Here is a 17,169-nt window from a genome sequence, read left to right on the forward strand (position 1 = left end):
GCCAACCTGAGCCCCGGTGCAGACACTACTAGGTTGACAGAATTCTGTCAACTTAGCTACCACCTGTCAAAGAAATGAATTTATTACAGTGATGGGAAAACCCCTTCTTCACTGTACTAAGTATCTACATTTCAACACTGCAGCTGTGCCACACTGGTGTTTCTAGTGTAGATATATCCTCAGTCTCTAGATGTTAGATAATCATTTATATAACCATAGAAAGTGAGGCTAAAATGCTACCAAATCGGAATGGTAGCTTTTTACATCCCCTTTGCACAACTGTAAATGACTACATAATAGGCAGAACAATGCAGAATCAATCCCAGATACATCTTCACTAGGAAAAGAAAGGTGTGTTGTAAACTCATTTTAGCAAATGCATGATAACTGACACACAGTAAAATCCTAGTGAAGACGAAGCCTTTTTAGTTTTTACATGAATTAATAGATCAAATGGATGAGTATGGAATCTAAGGTTTATTTCAACCTGTTAATTCATGAGAAAACCACAAACTGCCTTGTCTGCACTAGGATTTTACTTTGTGTCAGTTACCACGTATTACCTAACACAAGTTAAACACATACCCTTTTTCCTAGTGAAGACAAGGCTTAAATAAAAAAAAAAAAAAAGAAAAAAAAAAAAGAAAAAGGTCAATCCATTCCTTCCCCTGCCCACAAAAGATATTGTCTATACTATATTTAACTCACCTTAACGGATTGCCAATTACCTTGTTATTTAACACATTTGCATATGTTAGTATAGACATTCCACAAATGTCTGTTCCAAGACTGTGACGGGGCAGAGCGGTCCCGCACTGGCACCGCAGGGGTTAACCCTTCCTTCCTAGCAGAGGAAGTCCCGCCCTGGAAGCTCTGCTGGGCATTCTCCAACTGGAGAACAGGTATAAAGCCTGCAGAGCTGCTCAGTCTGAGCGGACTGCCAAAAGGGAGGGAGGCACGCTGCCAGCTCCCGAGGAGGGACAGCTGGAGCACCAGGATCCGGAGGCCAGCCAAGTCAGGACGCACCCCGATATCCAGACGGAGGAAGTCACAGGAGGGGAACAGACCGGAGGATCGCCCGAAGCAGAGAACATGGCATTTATGGTAGGAAGTGACCCAGGGGAGCTTTAGAGGCAAATGGTGTTAGAGCCATACAGACACTCGGCATGTTGTGGGTGGATCCCCGCCGAGCTGGTGGCAAGGGGAGCTTGCCACTACCAGGGCTCTAGGTCGGGACCCGGTGGAGAGGGCAGGCCCGGGTCCCTCTACCACTCCCCCGCACCATGGGAATCCTATAGACTCCAGCCGCTAGGCCGCACTACCCCACTTGCAAGGGGGATTGTATAGACTCTGGCCATTAGGCCGCACTGCTCCGATGCGGGGAGCAATTTATATGGACCCCAGCCACTGGACCAAACTGCCCCGACATGTGGGGCAAGTTACCTGGACTCCGGCCAATAGGTCGCACTACCTTGCCGTCCAAGGGTGATTGTGTGGAAGGAGACCATTAGGCCGCAACTGGCTGCCCACAGAGAGATGGGTGTGGGAACTTGGGAGTGGCAAGGTTCCAACACCCCATCCCACCCCTGCCACAAAGGAGCATAAATGTTTGTGGTTTATCCTAGGGCTATTTTCTGAAACCTTAATTGTAATTAGATTACTTATAGAGAGAGTAATTTGTCATTTATCTATTTACAGAGAACACTAAATACAAAAATGAAATATACTCACACTCCACCAATGACACGTATTGATCCAATTCCCTGGAAATCCTCATCACTTCTAAAGAGTGCTGCGACAGCATCAATGTTTCCAGAAAGCTCTTTGGCCCATCCTCCAAAATGTTTTCTCTCATATATTAATATCTGGAGAATGTGGTTTGAAACAATGTATTTAGTACTTTAACTTTTAGTAATCTTAAATTTGACATGTATAATGCAGCATTGCCCAGGAATGCAATTTTTTTCTCTGCAGCCACCATGGTGGAAATTCTGTGCAGTACCTCCTGAGCCCTCCTGATTGCAGGTTGCTCCAGGGTCTGGAGAACCCCTGGTATGATTTTGACAGCCTTAGTAGGCTGTCTAAGGGCTTGTCTACACAGGAAAATTTACCAGTATAGTTATACCAATATAATTATATCACTATAACTACCTGCGTGGACACCTATACCTGAACAAGAGTAGCCACATGTAGAGTTATACCAGTATAACTAAAACAGTACAATTTTCCATGTGAGAAGCCTTAAGTAAAGGCAGCTTCCCCAGGCCACCTAGAATCTCTGCGGTGCTGCCAGCCCCAGCATGCCCCTCCCAGGCTGCCTATACTGAGGCTTGCAAGAGAGTGTTCTCAGAGAGCAATCTTATGACTATGTTCCTCAAATCCTGTGCTGCAGGAATTCTCTCAAACTGGATCTGGGGCTCTTAGAGCTCCTTTATGCTGCTCCAGCCCTTTTCACTCAGTGTAAAGAAGCAAGCGGGGTGAGAATCTCACCTCATATATTTAAAATCCATGAAATACTCTAGATTCATAGATTTTCATTTGAGCTGAGTGACAATGAGACACCATAAGCCTGATCCAGCATAAAATATTCAAGACCTTCCCAGCCTAGCTGTAAGGGACTGCGGAAGACTTTGTTACGGCCTAGCCAGGGAACTTCCGCTTTTTTGAGCCGAGAGGTTACTGTGGGACGTGGATAGCTGCTTCGTTATTGTGGGATAGAGATAGTTTTTGAAGGACACAGCTGCTTTGTTATTGTAGGAGATAGTTCTTGAAGGACACAGCTGCTTTGCATGGCCCTTCGCCAGATAGTAGAAAGCGCCCCCTTTAAGAAGCACCTAACTTTATATTCATGAGCTGTTTTTGTGTAATGCTTATTAATGCTATCTGCCCCTCCGTCGGACTCCGTCCCAGGCAGAGCTCCGGTGTGCTGGGTTCCCCGCTTCTGTGACTGCAACGCTTGGAGTCCCCGTTGCAGGTGGGTCACTAACCTTCAATAAAGCCAAAAACTCACAGCTGTGTGTAAGCCTCGTTTTTCTCAGAGTACTCATGCTGGACCTGTGGTGCTTCGAGCACCGTGGCCCAGAACACAAGCAATCTGTGGCTGATAGACATGAATAGAGGAACAGGACAGCCTCCATTGGACGTACAGTTAAAAAAAAATCAAAACAAACAAACAAAAAAAACCCTATCAGAATTTGTTGGATTTGAAGAGCTGCCTCAGTGCAGGAAAATTCTATGGGTTCCTTACCTCTTGCATTGCATAGTTCCTCATTCTGGATTTACCTGTTCACCCTTCACCAGCGTCACATGCACTGTGTGCTGGAGTAACTCCCTTCTACGGGTATGGCTCTGGCATACAATTGGCCAGGCTACAGACTTTTTTTTTTTTTTTAAATAAGTTAACTGGGGCCATATATGGAACTGTGAGGGGTAGAGCAAAAACAAAGAAAAACATTTCTGGCCTCCCTTCCCACCTTCCAATTGGACTCCAATCACCCCCCCCCCCCCATATGCTCCAGAAGATGGGCCCTCCCTATCACGATTTGACTCTTGCTTTGGGGGTGGGAAGACGTGGAGAGGAGAGAGTATTTCCTTTCTTATTTTTTCAATGTGGTGAAGAAGACATTTGATCTATAGGGGTCCTTTGTTCACTGATGCCTGTGGATGTGTCAACCAGGAGAAACTCACTTCAGACTATACTTCCTTTAAAATTCTTCTCCAGATAACTGACATTCGGTTTTCTTGGAAAAAATTCTTGCCACAGCTTTTATGTCTCACAAAGCACATGCAACTCCTGAGCTGTGTAGCATCACAGAATTTGTTCTTAAGAAGCGGGCAGATGCAGAATGCCTAATCTAATATTCCACGGACAACAGAGAAGAGGTATTTCCCTCACTAAGAAAAGGAAGTAGTCTTAAATTAGGGTCTCTCTGTGACAGAATCTTTTACTAACAGCATGCTCGATACTTACCTTAACATTCATAGGCATTTGTACCTTTAGTCCACCCTAAGATATAAAATATATAAATAAATAATTACATAAAATCTGAAATTATATTTCCGTATGTATACATTTTATAACCCTAGAGAAGTATGCAGTTCTTGCAGCTATACTAGATGATTCTAGTCTGTGTTGAATCTAATTGACATTTAAATACACTGATAATTCACAAAAACCAAGGAATGCCTATAAAAATTATCTACAAACATAGAATGTTTTTACAAGCCTCTGAATAAAAAAAAACCAAAACACCACTTTATACATGTTTGTCTTTACTTGCACTACAGATCCAAATATTTACTACTTGTTATTCACTTATACCACGGATCAGATTAAAAATAATTAAAGTAACTTTTAAAACTGTACCACATATTTTACAAGTTTTCTTAAAGCAGTAGGGATAGTACACCAAAAAGTTATTTATATCAAAACTTATTTCACAGAACACAGGCTGAAGGGTAAATTCCCAGGAATGAGAACAATGTAAGCCATCTGTGAAGGGAGGCATAACATGGCATAATGTTCCAGCTCTGGAAACAGTAGTCAAGGATTGTTGTAATCCTTCAACATATTTGGAGAACAGGGGAGAGATTTTCAAAGGCACAATTGGAAGGCAGATGCACAATTCACATTGACTTTCAGTGGGAGCTGGGCACGTAACTGCCCCTTGTAGTTTTGAAAATCTCCCTTTGGAATCTTTATGTACACATTAAAGCTATGTGCCATTGTATCTGTATCCATCCCTTTCCATGTTTATATCCACAAGCTGTCCATCAAACGAGTATTAGGCTGCCTGTGTATTAAGATTGCTATGCAGTGCATAGTCACAGGAAGACTACCAAGCAGTTTGCATCCGTTATTTCTTCTTCTGACCTGGCACCTGCAGCAGATTCTAGCTGTACTAGTATGCAAAGGTTTTCTGAAGAACCTTTTATAACCAGCTGTTGTTGGTTCCAACAAAAACTGCACAACTCTAAAGGCACAACTTTTGGTCTTATTTAAAGAGGCACTTAATCCTCATCCTCTTGACACAAGTTCTTTTACTAAGATGTCCTACGGCATTGATCAGGTGTTCCTCTCTGACTTGAGCATTCCCAAAGCTCTGGAAGTTTGCATTGAAAAGAAAATAGGAAGAATATTATACCTCTACAGAAATTTGCTGTCACAATCTGCACTGTCAACGTGTTGCAACATCACAGTTCATCACCACCACATCCAAACTGCAGATGGACCAAAAACCCAGAACTGGATCCGAATTTTGTATCTATAATAGACCACACCTACAGTCTACATCCAAAAACTCCTAAACATGGGGAACATGAAATTCCAAATTTAACTTTCCCAAATCTTGGACTGCTCTGATTTGACCCACTTGAGAGAGGTATGAGCTGCAAACATGCACCTATCTCTTCTTCCAGTGCCAAGTAATACAGCCTTCCCAGACTTATTTTGGAGCTCTAAATGTACAGATGTGGGAGCGTAGCAACTTTTCAGATGAATGGCAAACGCATTGTAATACATCACTGCATGACATGTATATTACAAATGCAAAAATATCTAAAAACCTGTAAAGAGAATATTCAACTCAAAGTTATCTTTAGACTAAATCATTAAATGGGGTGTATCATTCAGAGAATCGCAACATCCTCACCATTTTTAGGGGACGCAGAGATTTCACATCTGCTGCAGAAATTTCAGATGGTGAGTTGCCTTCTTCCAAAACGATCATCTCTCCTTTGTAATTAAGGTCTGAATAGGCAAGCCATCTAAAGCATTAAGAGAAAAAATGACTTATTTAAAACAATTAAATATGTTAAGAGCGTACATTCTTTTCTTGATTGTATCCATCAGGACTAGACAATATGCACCAGATACATAAAGTATCTTAACTACAAAATATATTTAAACATTAGGATTTTGAATTGCAACAATCTTAGAAAATTAATTTAAGATTCCTTCAATGTCTAATCCAGAAGAAATAAGACCAGAAAACATCTGTCACTTATCATAAAAGGCCATCTTGTTACACTGTGAATAAGCAAAACCTAAAGATTACTACTGATGACTACAAATATCTGAAGACCAACACCGGCATCAAAATTGATCATGAACTGATGATTCAAAATAAGATCGAAATCTTTGCATTGACTCCACTGGGCTTTGCATCAGACTTATTAGAATATGTTCATTCACTACATTTATTCGAAAACTAGGAGCTCTTATTTTGACATTAAGATCCTTGAAGCGTGGCTCCCTCCTTCAGACTGTCATGTCAAAAGGAAGCATGTGTGTAAGGGTGAGGTGGGGAAAGACTAGGTGGGTTATAGTGGGTGGGATATAAGACTAGTGGACAGTGATGAAGAATAGAGGTGCGGGCTTATATGCACGTCGAGTATCAAGTGCTTAAAACTTGCTATCAAAAATTACTGTAGATAAGACACTTCTCCTTTTCTTTTCTCATAGCTTTAAAACTCATTTTCTAATTTTTTTTTTCCAAACTTCACAAAAAAATTCTGCCTGGGGATCAGAAGTTGCATGTGAAGCTTCAAGGAAGCTGGATTCATACCGGGAAGCTAGCTTCAACCCTAACCATTGAGTGACTCCTGTCACTCCATAATGATTCTGGAAAAGAGGAAAACATCTCACTCTAGAACGAAAGGACCTGAAAGTTCTGTGCACCTATCTGACAAACTTATTCCTTCTGCTAAACACACAAAGTGCTGGACTGGTGCGGGAATCTGGATTTGGATCATATTGCATAGCCCTTCTGACTAACCACACAGAAAGTAAGGGTATAGTTGCCACTTCAGGAGTGCTTACGTGAGGCAATATTTGTTTTCTGGAATTCACTCACACTGTTATGCTTTTAACAGTGTGAGTGAGTTAAGAGCATTACTGGTCTCCAGTGAACAAGGAGTTGACTCTAGCTGAGCTTCCTCCTCTACTTATACAGGTGCTCAAGGAAAGGTCTATAAGGGGAATAGTGGGAGAATGCCATTGAGAGAGTCAAGCTGCACACCAAGGAATCATAGAACTGGGCTGAAATTTAAACTAGGGAGTCTATGTTAACTTATTTTTATAAATACATTGCCTTTAGAAAAATCCTTTTTGACTGCAAGTGTTTTTTCCTGATATGTCCTTCCACCAGCTTGCAAACTACTAGTAAAGAATTCCAATACTCACACTCCTGACTTGACAATTATGTAAAAGGTGCTTTCAACATCCAGTTCTTCTAAATTGGCAACTGCACTCTGTATGCAGACAGGAAACCCCTCTGTGCCAGCTTGTGGGCAAAACTCTATTTCTGGAATGCTGCAATCCTGCAGAAACAAATCAGACTGTAAAGGTTATTTACATTTGGAAAGTTTGCCAATACTGCTAGAACTACAGGTCCTTCCTTTTAAAGCTATGTTTATTTCAATTTTTTTCTTAACACAATAACTTTGGGTTCTACAGAACAATACAACTTTTTAAAAATTAAGACTGGAATTTTCAGAGTCCTAAAGGAGTTCCACTGACTTTCCATGGGAGTTTAGCACCTAACTCTCGTGGGCTCCTTTGAAGAATCTCAACCTAAATGTGCTTTTATTAAATTGTGTTTACCAACAGAGGAAGCTATGTATACAGTACTTCTGATGTCTCGGTTTTTTAACAACTTTATGATGAAAACATTGAAGTCAACTGGTTGTGATATTACACTATTTTCTTTTTACTACATTTGGATTCAGTGGTGCTTTCTAATTTTCTACAATAAGTATTCATTTAAGAACAGCACACACAAACATGGCTCCTTTTCAGTATCATATAAATTAGGTAATTATGACTGTGTCTAAAGTTACATTAAATATGTCTAAAATAAAATACAACATTAACTGCAGAGTTTACAATCGGGCATGCTTATTGATGAGCAGTTTAATGCTTAGTGTATAATAATTTAAATCAATAAAGGAAAAAAAGATTCCAGATTTAGTATTACATGCAAACCCAGATCCCAATTCAGGAAAGAACTGAAGCACATGGTTATGTCCATCTTTATTTCAGGAGGGGCACGTATTTAACTTCAACCATGAGTAACTCTTGGATTTCACTGGAATTGAAGGGTCTACTTACACCTCCTGAATAAGGATGCTTTCCTGGAACGAGGCCCCAATTATAATTGCTTTAGAAATTTATTTAGGATTGCCTGTTAAGTTTTGCAATGCATATGACTTACCCCCTCAAATTGTGTAAATTCAATTTTATGTCACTTTAAATAAAAGGGCAGCATTCCACAGAAAGGCAAAGAAAGTGAAAGCCAAAACAAATGTTTCCAGTGCCAGGTAGCTACCTAATGCTTTTTCTTTATACAGTACATGTTAAGATGGGGGTACTAGGATTTTATCACTGGTGCTCCTATCCATTAACCTATCAGTTCTGATAAGAACTTGCCAAGTCTCTCCATTCTTCCCAAGAAATGTGCAGAGACTGTCTTTAACTATGGTAATTTCAACACAGATATAAAATGTAGCACCAGTGGTGTTATTTTTTTTTATAAAAAACCCAGCTTTTGATACACTACAGCTCAATGTAAGGTTCCTTTTAGGCCCTGATTCAGCAAAGCAGTTAAGCACTGAAGCGAAAGGGGGTTAACTACTGTTAGAATACAGATATTCAGGTCTGCCCGTAAAGGCCTATACTTTAAGAACTTAGGTGTATTTTTATCACTTAGCTAGCTACAGCGCTATAAAAACAAAGAATCAAAGTCACAGTCCACCTGTGTATGGGCCTTCTTTCAATAGGACAGTCTGAGGCCTTGTTCTTAGGGTAAGGCCTTTGGCTATGCAGCAGGGGCAGCCATAAACTGGGAAGCGTAGGGTCACATCCTCATATTCCAAACCAGTCACATCGAAATAAGGTGGTATTGGGCTGTTAGGAAGATGATCCTGTCCTGATAATGCCCATCACCACCAGATAAAGAAACAGATCTTAAGATGTTTAAAGAAAACTTAGTTTGATAGCATCCTGTCTGGCAAGAAATCACTTCTCAATGGTTGTGGTTGTGAAACCCTCATTTCTGTATTGTTTTATTTTTATGGCCCCCATTTTTCTATTGTTAATCTGCCTGGTTCTCTAATTGTTTCTATCTGCTGTATAATTAATTTTGCTAGATGCAAGTTAATTAGGGTAGTGGGATATAATTGGTTAGAGAATTATGTTACAATGTGTTAGGACTGGTTAGTTAAATTTCAGTAAATTGATTGATAATATTACTATATAAACTCGGGTCAAACAGGAAGTGGAGGGGAAATTGGAATTATGCTTGCTGGCGTGGAGCGGGGGATGAGAATAGAGAACGGGGAACAGGGACACAGGCAAGGCTCTGCATTGTCAGAGCTGGGAACAGACTCTATTGGTGTATAGAAATAAGCCCAACTGGTGTGATGGGCTTTGGAATATGCTTGCTTGGAAACTAACCCCAATAAACATTGCATTGTTTGCACTTTGGACTTCTGGTCTTTTGCTGTCTGTGTGACAAGAACCAGGGAAGTGGGAGGGTTGAGGGAAAGCCCTCTAATAATTACATGCTTTAAAAGTCTGGCAAGTGTTTAAATGCTTTGCTCAGCCTAGAGCATCAAGGGTGAAATCCTCTCCCCTACTCTGGGCCTGTAATCCAAGTGGCATAAAGGGGCCCTAAAAGCCCTGGATCAGAGTGCGGAGAATTCCCCGGACACAGGCACAGCAGAAGTAAAGCTGTTCTCTGAGGACCCTCTCACAAGTACAGGAGGCAAGAGGAGTGGGAACAACACTACAGAGACTTCAGGCATCTTTGTGGCCCATGGGGCAAGGAGGGGCTGATGTAACTTGGACAGCCCTCCAGGATTACCTAAATTAAGGATGGCCAACCTGTGGCTCTGGAGCCACATGCGGCTCTTCAGAAGTTAATATGCGGCTCCTTGTATAGGCACCGACTCCGGGGCTGGAGCTACAAGCGCCAACTTCCCAATGTGCCGGGGGGTGCTCACTGCTAACCCCCTGGCTCTGCCCCCACTCCACCCCTTCCTGCTCCCTTCCCTGAGCCTGCAGTGCCCTCCCTTCCTCCCCAGCCTCCTGCATGCCATGAAACAGCTGATTGGGAGGTGCAGGGAGGGAGGGGGCAGCGCTAATTGGTGGGGCTGCCGGTGGGCGGGAGGCTCTGGGAGCGGGGGCCACTGCTGACTTTTTACTGTGGCTCTTTGGCAATATACATTGATAAATTCTGGCTCCTTCTCAGGCTCAGGTAGGCCAGTCCTAAATTATGTCAGGGACTGTTCCAACCTCCAGAGAAGCCTAGGATCAGATGTATCTCAACTGTACAGCACAGAACCTCACCCCAGGATTGGAAGGCTCTGAACAGGTTCCACTGAGGCAGTAACAAATTATCCAGAAATAAACACAAGTCTCTCTTGCTGGTGCACAAAGTTATTTTGATAGTTATTGAACTGTCAGCAATAAAGTAGTAATTCTGGTAAAATTACTTCAGAGAAACGTGAAGTCACTTTCCCCAAGAGGCCCACAGTACAGTAACATAATACATTAGCAATGCTCTCTCACACAATCACATTTCCTTTGTATTGTACCTAGCAAACAATGCACAGTATTTGTTTTCAGCAACAAAAAATTGCAACACTATGCTTTTGAATTAGAAGATCAAAACCAGAAAGATATTGTAGCAAATTGCCAGTACAATACTACCTTATAGCAAATTGCTAAGGAAATGCTACACATGCCTCCGTCTCTAAATATACAGCTGAGCAGGTAAAAAAGTCCAATTTGTAGTTCACATGGGTATGTGCATGTGATACAGCCACAAAGAAGAGAGATTTTCTGAGGCTCATGTTTTCTGCTATAATCTGTATATTTTGTAATCCAATCTAATCCAGGCTTTCAAAGTTTGCTTGTTTGTGATTTTCCTAATGAATTAGGCAGTAACTGCTTAAGGTACAAGAAAATCTCTCTCCTTCCTTCCGTCCTTCCCTCTCCTCCTTATATATCATATACTGTTTATACATTTATGACTTTAGGCTATATAACATGAACCCATATTCTGGAATCAAACAATTCATAGATACTAAGGTCAGAAGAGACCATCTGATCATCTAGTCCGACCTCCTGCACATCGCAGGCCACAGAATCTCACCCACCCACTCCTACGAAAAACCTCACCTATGTCTGAGCTACTGAAGTCCTCAAATCGTGGTTTAAAGACTTCAAGGAGCAGAGAATCCTCCCTCAAGTGACCCGTGCCCCATACTACAGAGGAAGGCGAAAAACCTCCAGGGCCTCTTCCAATCTGCCCTGGAGGAAAATTCCTTCCCGATCCCAAATATGGCGATGAGCTAAACCCTGAGCATATGGGCAAGATTCACCAGCCAGATACTACAGAAAATTCTTTTATGGGTAACTCAGATCTCATCCATCTAATATCCCATCTCAGAGGATTAGGCCTATTTACCCTGAATATTTAAAGATCAATTAATTACCAAAATCACATTATCCCATCATACCATCTCCTCCATAAACTTATCGAGTAGAATCTTAAAGCCAGATAGATCTTTTGCCCCCACTGCTTCCCTTGGAAGGCTATTCCAAAACTTCACTCCTCTGATGCTTAGAAACCTTCGTCTAATTTCAAGTCTAAACTTCCTGGTGGCCAGTTTATACCCATTTGTTCTTGTGTCCACATTGGTGCTGAGCTGAAATAATTCCTCTCCCTCTCCTATATTTATCCCTCTGATATATTTATAGAGAGCAATCATATCTCCCCTCAACCTTCTTTTAGTTAGGCTAAACAAGCCAAGCTCCTTAAGTCTCCTTTCATAAGACAAGTTTTCCATTCCTTGGATCATCCTAGTAGCCCTTCTCTGTACCTGCTCCAGTTTGAATTCATCCTTTTAAAACATGGGAGACCAGAACTGCACACAGTATTCCAGGTAAGGACTCACTAGTGCCTTGTATAACGGTACTAAAATCTCCTTATCCCTACTGGAAATACCTCTCCTGATGCATCCCAAAACTGCATTAGCTTTTTTCACAGCCGTATCACATTGGTGGCTCAGTCATCCTATGATCAACCAATACTCCAAGGTCCTTCTCCTCTTCCGTTACTTCTAATTGATGCGTCCCCAGCTTATAACTAAAATTCTTGTTATTAATTCCTAAATGCATAACTTTACACTTCTCACTATTAAATTTCATCCTATTACTATTACTCCAGTTTAAAAGGACATCCAGATCCTCCTGTATAATATCCCAATCCTTCTCTGAATTGGCAATACCTCCCAGCTTTGTATCATTTGCAAACTTTATTAGCACACTCCCACTTTTTGTGCCGAGGTCAGTAATAAAAAGATTAAATAAGATTGGTCCCAAAACCGATCCCTGAGGAACTCCACTGGTAACCTCCCTCCAGCCTGACAGTTCGCCTTTCAGTAGGACCCGTTGCAGTCTCCCCTTTAACCAATTCCTTATCCACCTTTTGATGTTCATATTGATCCCCATCTTTTCCAATTTAACTAATAATTCCCCATGTGGCACGGTATCAAACGCCTTACTGAAATCGAGGTAAATTAGATCCACTGCATTTCCTTTATCTAAAAATATCTGTTACTTTCTCAAAGAAGGAGATCAGGTTGGTTTGGCACAATCTACCTTTTGTAAAACCATGTTGTATTTTGTCCCATTAACCATTGACTTCAATGTCCTTAACTAATTTCTCCTTAAAAATTTTTTCCAGGACCTTGTATACTACAGATGTCAAACTAACTGGCCTGTAGTTACCCGGATCACTTTTTTTTCCTTTCTTAAAAATAGGAACTATATTAGCAATTCTCCAATCATTCGGTACTACTCCTGAGTTTACAGAGTCATTAAAAATTCTTGCTAATGGGCTTGCAATTTCAGGTGCCAATTCCTTTAATACTCTTGGATGAAGATTATCTGGGCCCCCCCGATTTAGTCTCATTAAGCTGTTTGAGTTTCGCTTCTACCTCAGATATGGTAATATCTACCTCCATATCCTCATTCCCATTTGTCATGCTACCATTATTCCTAAGATCCTCTTTAGCCTTATTAAAGACTGAGGCAAAGTATTTGTTTAGATATTGGGCCATGCCTAGATTATCTTTAACCTCCACTCCATCCTCAGTGTTTAGCGGCCCCACTTCTTTCTTAATTTTCTTCTTATTTATATGGCTATAGAACCTTTTACTATTGGTTTTAATTCCCTTTGCAAGGTCCAACTCTACTCTACTTTTAGCCTGTCTCACTTTATCCCTACATGTTCTGACCTCAATAAGGTAGCTTTCCTTGCTGATCCCTTCCATCTTCCACTCCCTGTATGCTTTCTGCTTCTTCTTAATCACCTCTCTAAGATGCTTGCTCATCCAGCTTGGTCTACAACTCCTTCCTATGAATTTTTTCCCCTTTCTTGGGATACAGGCTTCCGATAGCTTCTGCAGCTTTGATTTAAAGTGATCCCAGGCCTCCTCTACCTTTAGATCCATAAGTTCTTCAGTCCAATCCACTTCCCTAACTAATTTCCTTAATTTTTGAAAGTCAGCCCTTTTGAAATCAAAAACCCTAGTTGCAGACTTATTTTTGTTAATCCTTCCGTTCAGTTTGAACTGAATTAGCTCATGATCACTTGAGCCAAGGTTGTCCCCTACAACCATTTCTTCTATGAGGTCCTCGCTACTCACCAAAATTAAATCTAAAATGGCATCCCCTCTAGTCGGTTCAGTAACTACTTGATGAAGGAATCCATCAGCTATCGCATCTAGGAAAATCTGAGCCCTATTATTATTACTAGCACTGGTCCTCCAGTCTATATCTGGGAAGTTAAAGTCTCCCATGATCACGCAGTTTCCATTAGTATTTACTTTATTAAAAACATTAAAAAGGGCTCTATCCGTATTTAGATTAGATCCCGGTGGTCTATAGCACACCCCAAGCACTACCGTAGGAGGGGCTCTACTAGTTATCTTCCCCAATGTAATTTTTGCCCAGGTGGACTCTGTCTTATCCATTGCATCGCTTCTTCAAAATTCAGTTTGTTAGGAAAATTAGAACTTTCTACCATAAAATTCAAGAGAGAATTATGCCAAAAATAATTTTCAGCAAGCATAATACAGTGATTACATGATGAGAAAGGTAGAGAAATAAGGTATTTTTAACTGCACAGACACAGTATCTCATATGAGTCAATATTTGTTTTGTTTCACTTTACCTAAGGAGCATCATTCTAAAGTTGATGATTGGAATGAGTCTGTATGCTTCTTCTAATTCTTTTGGAAATGCTTCCAGATTTGTTTTTAGTTTTAGTGCTCATCAAAAGCGCTCCACTGACAGCACTAAAGACTGGAATAATATAGTTCTTCACAAAGTAGGTGAAGCCTAAGCAAGGGCAGTGCAAGCTCCTTCATTTTGTCTTAGTGTCCGTCCAGCCAGACTTGGAGGCCCATAAACGTGACCTCTCTACTAATTATGATGATGTTTTTGCGAACTGGACCAACTCCTTTCACAGTGTTATATAGTAACTTGTGGTCATGACCAAAAGCAATTAACACATCAATTTTTAAAGATAATAAATTTTTTGAGCAAACAATATGTAATTTTAATTTTATACATGCAATTTTATTATGCAAGTCAATGGGATTAGGCTCATAAGGGCTCAAATCACTTAGGAAAATGAGATTTAGGCTCCTAATCAGTTAGACATTGCAAAACTGATCTCAGCAACACATACATATCTTTAAAAATCTAGGCCTAGGTTACAAACTATGCCCTGATTTACACTCACTGGATGAAATTCTGTGCTATAATAAGTTGGTCCCCTAGAAGCCAAACAAGTTTCATCTGTTTATTTGGGGGAGGAAGTTAGCCCACTGACTTCAGAGCAAGGTAAAATTTAGTCTGAGGTGTTATTGTACAAGATACATATTACATCTTTGCAAATACACACCCATACTGTACCATAGTTTATATATTTTAAATATGTGGACTTTAGATCAGTAAATATTTGCCCTGGGATGATCAGATCTGCCTGAACAAACTTATTTAGCGGGCAGCATTACTTACTGAAACTTCAGTAAGACTTTTAATGAAACCAGTCTTTACAAAACAAAATCTCAAAAAATGTGATAATTTGGAGGCTAAGAACCAGTACCTCCTATCTGAACCCCTTCAAATTTCAGATACCTGAATGCAAATCCATCTCCACACTTGGTTTCAGGTCAGATACAAAACTGAAAAAAAAGTTTGTTTTCCAATTTATGGTCATATGGAACCAAAATCATGCAAGAACCATTATTTTACTGAGATGTCAGGTCAGAATAGTAGAAACCTTACATGAACAGCTCATCTTGGTGAAATTTTTATCATTTGGGGCTGATATAACCTTGGAATATTCCAATCATATTATACCTAAAATCTAGCTATTATGACAAGTTTGAAGCTGAAGCAGTCTAAACCAAATCTGGGTCTGACCACCACACCTCCTTGAATCCTCTCTAATTTCTTTTTATATAAATCTGATAGATCCAAAATAATCTCCAGGGATATTCCACTTTGTTACTGTAAAAATCATGAAAACATTATAGTTTGCTACTTAATAAATTGAGATTTAGTAAAGGGCACATCCTTGTGCAAACGCATTTCCAAATATAAACAATAGGTGGGCATTTCTGCCTGCTGGGGTCATGTTACTAAGGCACAGGGGAAGAAGAAAAAAAAAAAAGTTAAACAGAGAGAAAGACATCATTGAATAGTGGTGTTCATTTGCCGTGGTAATGAGTGCTGTCTAAGTGCCTACTTAGAGCACAAACCTTCAGGGAGCACCACTCTCTATTTCTCTCTGTCTTTAACATTAAACATCTTCAAGGTGCCATGACTGTTTCTCTTCGCTTCTCCTCTCCTCCCCACCATCACCATTTTGGGGCTAGACTGCTTCCGCCACGGTTCCATAGGAGCAACAAACTGCTGCTTCCCTCCTCAGGATCTTTAGGGACCACCAGAAAAGGCAACTCCTTTCTTCAGAGACTTCTGAAACAGTCCTATTCCCACTGGCAGCAGGTTTGCTACAAAGCAGGCATAACTAGGGTCTCCAAATCCTTAGCGTTAAAGGTCACAGTTCAGGACTAGGTGCACCTTTAATCCCTCTCCAGTCTCCTGGAGTGCACTACACAGGTTGCCAGACCTGCACCTTCACCTCTCTAAGCATGGAATCCTGCCATTCTCCCACTTCTAGTTCAGGCCCTGGGTACCAACCATGATTACTCAGCAGCTCCAGCTGGGTTCAGATATCTGAAAATCTTCCCTTTGGGGACTTGTGACCAGTAGTCGTTTTATCCATCCCAGGTTCTTTGTGCCCATTTTCCCACTTAGACTCCCCCCCCCCCATCCCCTCCTGTAGTTACAAGCCAGAATGGTGAGCTGTGCATGGTTGGAGGGGAAATTTAAAAAAATGAATGGCATGTGCATTGTCCATTAGACACCGTTAAGTGCAGCTATCTGAAGTGATTTTTTCCCTTTTCCGGCAAGTATCTGCTGCTTGAATGAACCGCTTATTCTCATCCAGTAAACCACACAATGACAATCAGAAAAACAGGCGGAACATATAATCTTCATAAAACATTATAGGCATTCCTACATCCTTCACATTAAATAGCAGAGTCCCCTATCAGCTTTGCTCTAGGGATTCTGAAGTGCCTCTCCTAGGCCAGGGAGCTCATGATTATGCTATTCCCCTCCAACGTAAAGGCAGCTGAGGTGCTACCTGCTGCTGCTCAGTTACAAGTTTCTTGACAGGAGGACCGTTTCCTGGCTAACCAGCATGAGGGTACTGTGGCAAGGCACCTCCTTTGTCTCACCAGACTTAGTGTTTCCCCCTCTGGCAATGGCAGGCCTGGGGTAAATCAGCCCTTTGGTCATCTTTTCAGAGTAGGCCTCTGGGTCGATCTACGGGAGGGGATCAAATGAGGGGGATTCAAATAAAAAGGAAGCAAACAGTCTCATCAATACAAAAACCAAGGGGGAACCTTTCCCTACCTCCTAGCTGGGGCAGGGCATCATCCTGTTTGCCCTGGGTGTCAGTCCTTCCCCTAGCCAGCACTCAGGTTTGGCTGTTTCCCCCATGAGAAGGAGCACAGCCTCTC

General features: G+C 41.2%; 1 protein-coding gene across 2 annotated transcripts in view; it reads right to left on the bottom strand.

The window, feature by feature from the left end:
- CRYBG3 (crystallin beta-gamma domain containing 3) overlaps positions 1-17,169 on the bottom strand; it is a 137,954-nt gene that overhangs the window by 52,973 nt on the left and 67,812 nt on the right. For both annotated transcript variants that reach the window (XR_006279675.1, XM_038388740.2), the window contains exons 8-11: positions 7,184-7,320; positions 5,652-5,766; positions 3,971-4,006; positions 1,732-1,865 (exon numbers count right to left, since the gene is read on the bottom strand). Coding sequence is in view for 1 of the 2 variants with exons in the window: in XM_038388740.2 (XP_038244668.1) it covers positions 1,732-1,865; positions 3,971-4,006; positions 5,652-5,766; positions 7,184-7,320 (422 nt within the window). In the remaining variant the exon portion in view is untranslated. The remainder of the gene's footprint in view (positions 1-1,731; positions 1,866-3,970; positions 4,007-5,651; positions 5,767-7,183; positions 7,321-17,169) is intronic.

The sequence above is a fragment of the Dermochelys coriacea genome, chromosome 1 (assembly GCF_009764565.3).
Source record: "Dermochelys coriacea isolate rDerCor1 chromosome 1, rDerCor1.pri.v4, whole genome shotgun sequence".
In the NCBI taxonomy this organism is placed as follows: domain Eukaryota; kingdom Metazoa; phylum Chordata; order Testudines; family Dermochelyidae; genus Dermochelys; species Dermochelys coriacea.